Raw genomic sequence first — 12729 nt, forward strand, 5'->3', positions numbered from 1 at the left:
ATGGGCACACACACACACACACACACACACACACACACACACACACACACAAACACACATGGGCAAAAAAAGAAGAAAAAATTGGTCTGGAGTGACTTCTGTCTAAAATGAGAATCAGAACACACAGTTCTACTTTGGTACAGAGAATTGTCTCACTGTGTTTTTGCCTGATACATGCAATAAAGACTGCACATTGACTGTAGTTAACCTAGTGAGAAGAAAAGGATCCTTCCCTTCTCATCTGTTGCTTTGATCTCTCAGTCTATCTCTTTATTGGATATTTTTGCATATACAGTTGGCTAGCCACATTATTTCTGTGCTTTATTACCTACAATGCTTCAGTTATGTATGTGGGTGCTAAGTGTGGGTGTGTTACATGCAGAGGCCAGAAGTTGATATATCTTCCTTTGTAGCTCTCCACTTTTTTGTTGGTTTGTTTTCTTTTGAAATAAGATCTCTCTGAACCAGTAGCTCACCATTTGGCTAGACTAGCTGACCAGCCAGACCCTGGTCAGCTTTCTGTCTCCATCGTTTAGCACTAAGGTTCTAGAGTTCTTGGCCTTTTATGAGGGTCCTTGGACTCTGAACTCAAGACCTCATGTCTGTGCAGCAAGCACTTGGTCCTCACCTCCGCCCAGTTTAATGTATTTGTAAGGAGACAACGTGCCCCCCCCCCCAAGGAATTTGAAAGGAATTAAAAAGGAGAAATATTCTGCTTCTAAAAATGTTGCTCTCGAGGGGGCTGGAGAGATGGCTTCAGGGTTAAGAGCATGTGCACCTCTGATAGAAGCCCTGAGGTCAGTTCTCAACACACATGTCAGGTGGCTCATAACCACCTATAACCTCAGTTTCTATTCCTTTGGCTTCTGCAGATACTGTCATTCATGTGTATGCATGTGCGCATGTGCACACACACATCAAATAAAATCTTAAATGTCATACCTCACAATACCCATTAGTCTAGGCATGAAACTTTTTTTTCCAAAATCTCAGATGACCTGTATTTACTTTAATGAAGATTTTTTCCAAGTCAAAACCAAATAATATAGCGTAGTGTTTATCCAGTTTAGCTTGTTTGTTTTTTGAGATTTGTAAAGCAGATAGAAGGAATGCACCATTGGTAATAGGGAAATAAATATACATCTATTGAGTGTTGTGTTCCAAAAGGCTCCCCTTTTCTTTGTAGTGGTGTCCCATAGATGCAGAGGAAGCTTTTATTGGTGCCAGGCACCTCATCCATTACCCTCAGGCTGACTGAATTAGAGAGAAGCGAATATACTCAACAGGAGCAGGAAGAAGCCTGCTGTTAGTGTGAACTCTGGGTGAACTAAATCTGACAGCAGGTTTCATCCTTTAACATCTGGAGTGGACTAGCTTGCTATTTAGAGTCTATATTTTCCTTGATCTCTAATAGTTGTATTAAGCATTAATGTTTATTAATTGTGTCATTTATTTAAAGGCACCAGTTTTCTTTTTTCTCTCTCTCCCTCACTTCCCCCTGCTGAGGTGTGAACAGACCTCAGGCCTCATGCTGGTCAAGCACTGTAGCTGTAAGTTGAGCTATGTCTCTCGGTGTTAACATTTCAAAAGCCTGTGTTTGTTCCTTTTCCTCTCGCATATTGGGAACATAACTCAAACTAGCATACCTCTAAGGTAGTAAATTCTTTGAGTCCAAGACATTTATTAAAGAATATTGACTTTAATGGGTATCAGATTTAAAATTAGAAAGCATAAAAGAAATCTTTTGAAGACTACCTTTCCCAGCACACAGGAGGCAGAGACAGGTGGATCTCTGGGAGTTGGAGGCCAGCCTGGTCTACAGAGTGAGATCCAGGTCAGCCAAGACTACATAGTAAGACCTTGTTTCAAAAAACAACAAAACTTTTCAGTATAGATTGAAGTTTTGTGCTGTACCCTGAAGAGAAATCCCCATTACATTTCTGTGGAAGTTTTCAGTAACATTGAACTAGTGTCCTAAGTGATGTCCTTGAACTAGCTTGGCCCATGTGATTACTAGTCTCATTTAGTGTTAGCTCTGAAATGAGTACATGATGATTTGTTGGTATATCTAGGCAAGAACTCTAGAAATGAATCGACTTGCTCTTTCCCCCTCTCTACCTGTGTTTTAGTAATTTGATTTCTGTGAGTTTTACTTTCAGGGCTGTTTTTGACCTTAGAGTCTTCCTGCCTTGGACTCCTGAGGATTATAGGCTTGTACTACTATACTTGGCTCTTTTATTTTAAAATTTATTGGCAATCATCGCTTAAAGTTTGTAGACTTTAGCAGATGCTTCTGGCTATCATTTGGAAAGTTATAATTTTATAATATTTCTTTATGAACAAAACTCCTGAGTTTCTTGTTAATTTTTTTTTTTTTACTAGCACAAACTTTAATTTACTGAGGCTGTTTTCTCACATCTTTTCTTCTCCTCAACAGGAAAAGTACCTTTTATTCATGTGGGAAATCAAGTAGTGTCAGAACTTGGTCCTATAGTCCAATTCGTTAAAGCCAAGGTAATGGAAAAAAATAGTAAATGCATTTGACCATTTTTATTGATTTTTAGCCTAGCTTTATGAAATGCTAATGTAAATTATTAGAAAATATTTCTAAACTTTAAGTTGGGTGCTTTTTTATAATATAAATCCATAGCAGAGATATAGGTTGATTTTCTAATATAGGGTAATTAGAATTTCTGTCATAAATGAAGTTGAAAGTACCAAGTTGCCTACTTGTCAATCAGTAGTTATGCTCATTTGTTTAATTTAGATTTTAACAGTTACGAAACACTTCATTAGCCAGGCCGTGGTAGTGCACACCTTTAATCTCAGCACTCAGAAGGAGGCAAAGGCAGGCGGGTCTCTGTGACTTTGAGGCCAGCTTTGTCTACAGAGTGAGTTCCAGACCAGCCAGGGCTACAAATTAAGACCATGTCTCAAACAAAGCAAACAAAAAGATAAATTTCCAAAAGCGTTACTGGGATGCTTTGGCGTATATCTTCGCCAAGGTGAGCGAGAAGCTGTACTGTTTCATGTCTCTCCATTGCTACTGTGTTTGGATAGCATGTCTTTCTCCCCGTGTTGTTACTAAATTGTGGGGTTTTTTTTTTCCATCTTTGCCCATTTTATAAGTAGCACATGTTTGGCATTTCTTTTGTTTTTAAGATTCATGCCTGAAAAACACAAGGTTTACTACTGACCATTTGTTTTCTCCTTTATGAAGTAACTCATCCTATAATATTTTCTATTGAAAGTACATGTATATAATGACAAATTAATACTACTTAGTAGTGGTTGAATATTAGGTGTACTTTCATATACAATCATTTTGTTTTAAGAAGCTTTTTGGAAATTAATCCATTGGACATTTACATATTACATTACTTGTTATGATAGTAAGATAACTGAAAGATTTTGTATATTTAATATGATGCTCTTTTAAAATTTTTTTAAATTCCCTTTAGGGCCATTCTCTTAGTGATGGGTTGGATGAAGTCCAAAAAGCAGAAATGAAAGCTTACATGGAATTAGTCAACAATATGCTGTTGACTGCAGAGGTATAAGATTATAAGGTTTGAAATAAAATGTAATTTTGTATAATTTGTATTCTCATATAAAGCTTTTCTTATGGGCTACCTTAAAGCCATTGAGAAGTAGGACTCAGGCTGCGGTGGTCATCTGAATTGTTTGATCTTTATCTGTAAACAAAGTTTCTGAATATTCTCAGCTCTAGTTTTTCTGCTGTAAGGAGTGAGTCTTGCCTATTCACAGTTTGACTTTAGTCTTTTGAAGTTTACTTTAATAAAACCCATAAAATAATGATGTTTAGACATATATTCTGTGCATAAGAAATGTTTTCTGTAAAGTACTGCTAATAAATTTGATAATTCTGTGCAGTGAATTATCCAAGAAGAAAAAAACTCATGTATTTGATTTACAAAGTTGGCTTCTTAGAAATTACTATGGTAAAAAGAAAAAGAAAAGAAAAAAAAAAAACAGAAATTACTATGGCAAGAAAGACGTTTGACCCTGTGCTTTTTGGTGTTTTAAAGTTTCGGTGACTGTTCTTTTGTTCCTAGCTGTATCTCCAGTGGTGTGATGAAGCTACAGTAGGGGAGGTGAGTGGTTCTGCAGCATTTATCTTAATTAAAATTTAATGAGAAAACACTTTTGCTCAGAATCGCAAGTCCCTGCTCATAAATGAAACATTGTGGTTTATACCATTAGTGATACAGTTTTTCACTTACTTTAATTTTGCTTGCACATACATTTTAGGGAAGCTATGTGTCATTGTTTGATAGAACTGGTTGCAAAGTACATAAAAGTTTATATATTTTTAAAGGGAATGGTTTAAAATTTTAATTTTTTATGTTGTAAGCTATATATATTTTTTTCCAGATTGCTTTATGTATTTGCTCTCTGAAAGTACATACATATTAGAATTCTGTTTGTAAAAATGCATTATTTTTAGGAAAGATTCTGTGTTTCACAAAGTCTTTTTGCTTTAGATCACTCATGCTAGGTATGGATCTCCGTACCCTTGGCCTTTGAACCACATTTTGGCCTATCAGAAGCAGTGGGAAGTCAAACGTAAGATGAAAGCTATCGGATGGGGGAACAAGACTCTGGACCAGGTCAGTACTGACTGAAGCTAATAAAAGCTTCAATTCCTATGCATTAAAAATGGCATTACTTTAAAAAAATAACCTCAATGTAATAGTGTAACATAAACAACAAAATACTTGCTATTATTTCTCTCTTGTGATATAGTTATATTTCCTTTATGAAAGTTACATGTGCTTATTTGCCTATAAGGTCTAAATGACAAATAATTTCTGAAATCCTGCCACCTCAGAATTGCCCCTCTTCATTTGGAGAATATGTTTCTAGATGTCTAAGTAACACTGTTCTCAAATGGGATCATATTATGCCTGCTATTCTATAACTTGATTTTTTTCCTCCCCCTAAACAGCATATTGTGGGAATCTTTTATATCAATAAATAGATCTGCAGCATCAGAGCTTAAAAAACCTTTATTAAGTACAGTACTTAGCCGGGTGGTGGTGGCGCACGCCTTTAATCCCAGCACTTGGGAGGCAGAGTCAGGCGGATCTCTGTGAGTTCGAGGCCAGCCTGGTCTAAAGTGCAAGATCCAGGACAGGCACCAAAAGTACACAGAGAAACCCTGTCTTGAAAAACAAAAAAAGTACAGTACTTAACTGGATTTTTTTTTTTCTTGTGGGGGGTGTCTTAAGTTTACTAAAGTAACAAAAAAATTTAAAAATGTAATTTTCAAGGTCATGAGGTTGAGCAACAATCATTTAAGCTAACTGGGGTTTCTTTTTGCTATCCCTGATTTCTAGCCAGACGTCTGACTGATGTGTGCTGCAAGGGGGTTTAGCAAGTGACTGTGAATAGACTAAGTAAGATCAATCTCAAGCACAGTTCAGTATGTCATTTTTATGGAGCAGCCGCCCCTTAAAGTGTAAGCAAAATCATTGGCTATATGGACTCAGTAAAACATTGTTTAGAGAATTAAATTTTGAGAGAAAAACTTTTTGTTAAACGACGATCTTTATCAGTAATGTAATGTACTTGTATTCACTAATTCCCATTAACATCAAAAGCATTGTCTAGGTCATGTATATGGTCTGTGGTCTGAACTTTAAGCTGAGTCTTTCTGTTATAAACTGTGATATAAGTAGAGTCTTACATACCTTTATTGTTTTGCTAATGTGGATCTTTTTCTTTTGGTTCACTGCCTTGTGTAGGTCTTAGAAGATGTAGACCAGTGCTGTCAAGCCCTTTCTCAGAGACTGGGAACACAACCTTACTTCTTCAATAAGCAGTAAGATGTTTTTATTATTGTGATATGTCTTTGCTTCACATAGAGGTTCCAAATGTCTTTATCACAAAGGTATTATTTTTTCAAGAAGTACATATAACTCTGCTCTTCTTGGCGGGGACCAGCTGTGCGGCTCCTCTCGTTATGTACAGGGAAGGGCTCTAGCCCCCTTGTGGTTATGTCATTGATGTTGGGAGCTTTCTATCCACAGATTTTCTTTTCAAGCAGCAAGACACATTACAGAATGAATATATAAAGAAGACTTATTTTTAAAATTCATTTTTGTACTCATTAAACATTTATCCCCTCTTGGCTGTTAGGCATAGTGCTGGCTCTGAGATCAGATTTCTAAAGTCCAGTCCTTGTTGTTAAGTTTTCTTAAGATCAGTCTTATAAATCAATCAAGTTTTGTATGATTTGACAAAGATTTTGATAGAGATAGTTCAAGGTGCTATAAGAAGTACAAAATATTAAACTTTCAAATACAAAAACATGAATATGCTGCTAATACAACTCTAATCCATAGTGAAAGGTGCTTGAAGGCCAGGAGAGTCATTACAAACAAGCAGAATACTGTCAGATGGATGAGAAACAGACATTGAGAAGTATAGCTAAAAATATATATATGTAAATTGAATAATTCATATTCTGTTAACAAGATTTTAAAAATTTAATGCTAATTAAATTTTTTTAAATTAAAATGGCAAAGATTTTCCTTTATTAAAAATTATAATTTGAGGGGGGTGTTTCAAGACAAAGTTTCTCTGTATATCCCTGGCTGACCTGGAACTTATTCTATAGACCAGGCTGGCCTTGAACTCAGAGACCCAGCCTGCCTCTGCCTCCCGAGTGCTGGGATTAAAGGCATGTGCCTCCACTGCCTAGCAAAAATTAAAGTATATTGAATATACTTTAATAGCAAAAATAATATATTGAAAGTGGTTGTCAATTTGTGATCCAGTATAGATGAGCTTAAATTAATATTTTAATCTCAATGGCTTTCTTAAAGCTATCTTTTTCTTGACTTACTAAAAACAATGTTTTTAGGTTGATAATCTTTTCATGTATTTTTATGTGTGTGGTGTGCATGCATTTGTGTGATCCCATGTGTGTGAGCACACGTGTATATGGGTGTACATGCATGGATAGGCGTGTGCCTGTGGAAGCCTGCGGTTGATGTCAGGAACCTTCCTAGACTGCTCATTGCTTTATTATTTTGAAGTAGGGTCTGTAAGGTCTCTTATCAAATCCAGAGCTTGTTGATAGGGCTGGTTCCTGCAGAGCCAGAAGAGGGGATTGGATCCTATGGAGCTGGAGTTAAAGGCAGTCATGAGCTGTGATGTGGGGGCTGGGAACCAAACCCAGGTCCTTTGAAAGAGCAGCCAGTGCTCTAAACCACTGAGCCATCTCTCCAGCTCCAATAATTAAAAAAAAAAAACATTTTTTATTCTGTTCTATTTTACATTGTGTGTATATTGGGTATGTGCATGGGAGTGCAAGTACTCATGGGCACTCAGCCCTGGAGCTGGAGTTAATAGGTGATTGTGAGCTGTGACATGGGTGCTGGGAGCCAAACACAGTCCTCAAAAGAGTAGTCTGGTTCCTTAGGTGATAATTTTTAAGAGATTTATTTGCTATGATTTTTATTCTTCATAGAAATCTTCTGTAGTCATGCCAAACATATAGTAAAAATGAATGTGACAACAATTTAGAAATATTTCAGTTATATCATTTTGTAACACAAGTAATATAAAATTACATATATATATATATATATAGCATATATACATCTCAGGTTATATAAAATTATTTTAAGTTTAAAAATTGGGACTTGTTAATCTCTGAAGCAGAAAGCCTACAGGATTCACCAAATCCTGGAAATTAGAGCTTCTGCAACTATGTTGCCTTTCCATTGTTTGGTCCCTAACACAAAGAAATGTACTCAGATGTTAGTATTATGTAGTTCTTTTTCTTTTTGATATTGAATTCTTACTAGTTTAGACGTTGAGAGGGGGTATGTTGTATTGTTTGAAGTGCATTAGTCTTGTTGACCATTGAGTGAGTTTTGTTGCACATGCTGTCTTTTGGGGCAGGCAGGAGAATAATTTTTAGTTAGTCATTGTTAAAGTGTTGGTAACTAGAGATCTTTTGGCATGTGATTTAGAGAAAAATTAGTTGTGAAACAGAAGACATGCATTTGATGTTTAATTGGTATTTAAGATATACATATTCAAAAATTTTACCTAATATGATACTTAGGCAGATAATTTTTTTTTCTGGAGCTGAGGACTGAACCCAGGGCCTTGCGCTTTCTAGGCAAGCGCTCTACCACTGAACTAAATCCCCAACCCCAGATAAATATTTTTTATTAACCAATAATTGTGATTGAATAATATATTTAATTTGTAATATTGCCTAATCTTTTTATTTAATTTTTGTAGATAAGGCTGTTACTGTGTAGCCCTGGAATTTGCTGTGTAGCTCAGGCTGGCCTCCAACCTATGCTCGTTCTTGCTTAGCCTCCCAAGTGCTGGGATTAAGGGTGTGTACCACATGTCTGTCTGCCCATCATTTAATCAGTATTAGATGGAAGAAACTACATTTAGGAAAAGGGAGCTTGTAATTTTATTTTGCTATGCAAAACTCTTTTTCATTTCTTTATCTGTGGCAGGAGTCATTTGTTCATGATACAGAGTATCTTGGCTAGTAAGGTACTGGCTTAAGATACATAGATTAGATTCTCTTTAGAAGCCTTGAATTCTATCTACCCTTGGCTCTCATGTATACTGAACAGTGACAAATTCTCTTTTCCTTTGTATTCTACTTTTACTTCCTAAAATTAAAAGAAATTTTGGTTGTTACTTAACTACCAGAGATATTGAGAAAAGACTTTGAAAAGTAACCAAATGACTTGTTTGTTTTAAGAAAGAGAGGAAAAAGAAATTAAGGGAGATCTTGAAACAAGAACAATAATTGAGGAAGAAGACACAAAGGTCTTTGATTTGCATGCTTTAGTAACAGTTTTACAGCTCACTATTTTATATATGTATATATGTGTGTGTGTGTATGTGTATTATACTATTTCTAGTAGTATGAAGAGATGGCAAGATAAGTAATACTAGAAAAGAGAAATTATGAAGACACTTAGACAAAATTAATGGTTTTGGAATTAAATGATACTATAAATATTAGATAGCTGGGTGTGGTGGTGCATGCCTTTAATCCCAGCACTTGGGAGGCAAAGGCAGGTATATCTCTGTGAGTTCAAGGACAGCCTGGTCTACAAGTGAGTTCCAGGACTGCACAGAGAGACCTTGTCTTGGGGTGTGAGGGGGGGAATCAGATAAAAAAACAGAATAAGACAAAAAGAATGGGTAGGAGAAAACTTTTAAATGGAAAAGGTTAGAAAAATATTTTCATTTTACAGCACTGTTTCCATTTTGATATTCATATGAAAGAATGAATACTCAGCAGACATGATGATGATGATGCAGGATAAGGTAACTAGGATTTCAGTAACATCATCCTGGAATATTTTCCTAATGAGAAGTCTGCAAAGATGAGTGTAGCAATACATTTGAAATATCTTAAAGCTCATAGGAAGAGAATTGGTACACACATATCCATATCACAGTCCACAAAGTCACTTTTAAGCACAAGAGTGGGAAGTAGTATTTTTTTCTTCATAGTATAACAAAGAAATTTAAGAGCAAGGTACATGATAGTCTTTGTGTGATTCAACAGTATTGTAGAAATTCTGAGTAATGTAAATTTTTGCATTTTTTTTTTACAGTGTGTGTGTGTGTGTGTGTGTGTGTGTGTGTGTGTGTGTGTGTGTGTGTGTGTGTGCAGGGATCATGCATGCATGCATGGAGGTCAAAGCACAGTTTCTGGGAGTCGGTTCTCTCCTACAGTGTGGGGCCCAGGGATTGAGTTTGGATTGAGCCAGTGCCTTACCCTGGCTCATGTGTTTTTGTTGTTTGTCCTTGTCTTTCGTAGGAGTTGTAGGTTTTTCTGAACTGGTTGCTTATCTTTTCTTTTCTTTTTTTTTGTTTTTTTGGCATAATTCACATTTTATAAAATTGGCACTTTTATGACTATGGTTTTGAGTTTTAAGAAATACATAATTGTTGCATAACCACAAGTGTACTTTATTTTAAAAAACTTATATTATGTATGTGTTGGGGGGCATTCCATAGTGCAAGTGTGGAGGTCAGAGGAAACTTAGGGAAGCTGGTTTTCTCCTTCTACCATAGGAGTTCCTGGGATAGAACTCAGGTCACCAGGATGGGCAGCAAGTACCTTAAGCCTGCTGAGCCATCTTTCCAGCCGTACAAGTACTTTTTAAAAGGAAGGAATTGTGGGAATTGATAATTTGTAAAACTCAGAATCAGTTAATATGAGTCACTGAAATCTGTAAGGATTGCAGGGCCTGATAGTGAATGCCTTTCATGTCAGCACTTGGGAGGCAGAGGCAGGTGAATTTGTGAGTTTGAGGTTAGGCTGGTTTACATAGAAAGTTCTAGACCAACCAGGACCACATAAGGAGACATTATCTTAAATTTTAAGGATTATAAGAAATGTGTTTTGATAATGTATATGCTTTGTTTGGGTCATTTATTATATCCTGCTTCCTCATAGGTTCTAAAAAGCAACTTTAAGTAGCTTTCTTAATGTAACAGCTTGTATATGCTCATATCCATATATAAATTCAGTGCCTTTGGAGTTAAATGAGTAAATGCTTTTAAAAAGCATATGACATTTTGATCACTTCTGGGTAATTCTGACCCACCCTTGAGCACAGATTCATTGTTGACCTCATTCAGAGCCTTCATTTACTGATAAAGAGTGCCCAGCTATGCAGGAAGTGAAGGATGATTGATATAAACCTGTGTTAAGAAAATAAGTCCCCACTTGTAAGATAGATATCTCTTTTTAAGAAATGTTAGGGATGTAGGAAAGTTAGTATTTATATTACTTCCTGTGAAGTACCTTAACTCTGCATTTATCCACTTCATGTCCTTGGTTCTTTGAAGGATCTGCCTGTTATTGATTCTTCATTTATGATGAAAAAATTATGGTGCTATTAAGTTCAAGGACTCTTGTTATTTAAAAGAAATGCTACCCTTTGACTATCTACTTCAACATGACCACAGATTGCACACTTTCATTTTCTTTTATTTTTAGACAGGAATTTGTGTATAGCCCAAGATCACCTTGAATTCACAGTATTACTGACTAAGCCTGAGTACTTCAGTTGTTCACCTCGCTTTATGTCATACTCCATCATTGCATGGAGAGGGGAGACTGCGGAAGGGTGGGAATAATTATTGTTAGAAAAAAGACCCCACATTCTGCAGCGTACTTCTTTTTCTTTCCGTCATGTGTTCAGCAAATCCTGGAGTCTACAGATACTGTACTAAGATCTGGGGCTATAAAGCTTCAGGCAGTGCCAGCTGCCTTGAAAACTTACAGACTCTGGTCAGGGAAACAGTTCAGTAAGTGCAGTTCTAGTGAGGTGTAAGACACCTCACCTTTTTGTTGACTCTTGTGATGGCACATGGAGAACCTGCTCTGTGTGTGTGTGTGTGTGTGTGTGTGTGTGTGTGTGTGTGTGTTCCATGGCTTAGAATATCTTTTTTTTTTTTTAATTTTTAACATAGTTTCTGCCACATTGGAAATGGACTGTTTATTTGGTGATTAAAATAATGAATGCAGGGCTAGAGAGATGGCTCAGTGGTTAAGAACACTGGCTGTTCTTCCATAGGACCTGGGTTCAATTCCCAGCACCCACATGGCAGCTCACAACTGTCTGTAACTCCCATTCCAGGGGATCTAACACCTTCTTCATACAGACAAACATGCAGACACCAATGCACATGAAATAAAAAATAATAATAATAAAAAAGGAGGGGGGGTAAAAAAAAAGGAATGAAACTAATATGTTATCTTTTTCATGTTCTATAACAAATTTAAAATGAAAAAATTCTATCAAGTTGTGGTTGTGGTAGAATTTATTTCTGTGACTTTTTCCTTTTAAATTGATGAATAAAATGTTCTTCAAAAAAGAATACTTTCTGACATAAAAATGAGGTGCTTCAGCTTTCCTCATCTGTACTTTTTTTTTTTTTTTTCAGACCTACTGAACTTGATGCTCTGGTGTTTGGCCATTTGTACACCATTCTTACCACACAGTTGACCAGTGATGAACTTTCTGAGAAGGTGAAACACTATACCAACCTCCTTGCTTTCTGCAGAAGAATTGAACAGCACTATTTTGAAGATCGGGGTAAAGGCAGGTTGTCTTAGAGTTGTATGTCAGTTATTATTTAAAAAAAAAATCTAACTTTTGAAATATGTATTACTTGAACAATATAATAATAGATAATAGTTTCAGAATTTCAAAACCAAAAACACTGTTTTTTGAAACCTCAAAAAATTGCATAATGTCATATACGTGTTCTTTGTACTGTTATTTGTGTCCACCTTGTTTTGAATTATTTGATTTGTTACATTGTATTCTATATCTTGACATTTTATTTCTTTATGATCATATACAAATAAACCTTAAGCAACTGTGGTCGTTTCATTTACTTTGGTCTTTTTGGCGACTCACTGAACTTAGGACGCATGGAATAAACAGTTCTCTAAGGAAAGCAATTGATGTGTGTACTGAGACTATTGAGCACATGGTGAAGCTGGCCACCCCAAGTACTCTTTCCGAGTGTGCTGAGAAAGTGGGTGACTGTAGGTCATCCAGTGAGACTCGTGGTGAGCATTCTTTATACCTAAATTAAATTGAATTAAACAGTGTTTCATTAGGGCAGGGATGATTTTTTTTTTTTTTTTTTTTGGTGAAGGGAGGGTAGTTTTCATAGGAGTAGTGA

At 36.1% G+C, this 12729-nt stretch overlaps 1 protein-coding gene and 1 non-coding gene across 3 annotated transcripts in view; both read left to right on the forward strand.

Moving 5' to 3' along the window:
* The window catches only part of Mtx2 (metaxin 2), a 53854-nt gene extending 41423 nt beyond the window's left edge, over window positions 1-12431 (forward strand). For both annotated transcript variants that reach the window (XM_052723131.1, XM_052723132.1), the window contains 6 exons: window positions 2438-2514; window positions 3462-3554; window positions 4077-4115; window positions 4506-4631; window positions 5769-5845; window positions 11980-12431. In XM_052723131.1, the coding sequence (XP_052579091.1) occupies window positions 2438-2514; window positions 3462-3554; window positions 4077-4115; window positions 4506-4631; window positions 5769-5845; window positions 11980-12151 (584 nt within the window). In that variant the 3' untranslated portion in view covers window positions 12152-12431. The remainder of the gene's footprint in view (window positions 1-2437; window positions 2515-3461; window positions 3555-4076; window positions 4116-4505; window positions 4632-5768; window positions 5846-11979) is intronic.
* Window positions 5944-6080, forward strand: LOC128102740 (small nucleolar RNA SNORA57). The gene has a single exon (XR_008215504.1). It is a non-coding gene; the product is annotated as a small nucleolar RNA SNORA57 (small nucleolar RNA).
* Window positions 12432-12729: the final 298 nt, after the last annotated feature.

Source organism: Peromyscus californicus, unplaced genomic scaffold (assembly GCF_007827085.1).
Source record: "Peromyscus californicus insignis strain IS unplaced genomic scaffold, ASM782708v3 Scaffold_7__1_contigs__length_154581171, whole genome shotgun sequence".
Taxonomy (NCBI): domain Eukaryota; kingdom Metazoa; phylum Chordata; class Mammalia; order Rodentia; family Cricetidae; genus Peromyscus; species Peromyscus californicus.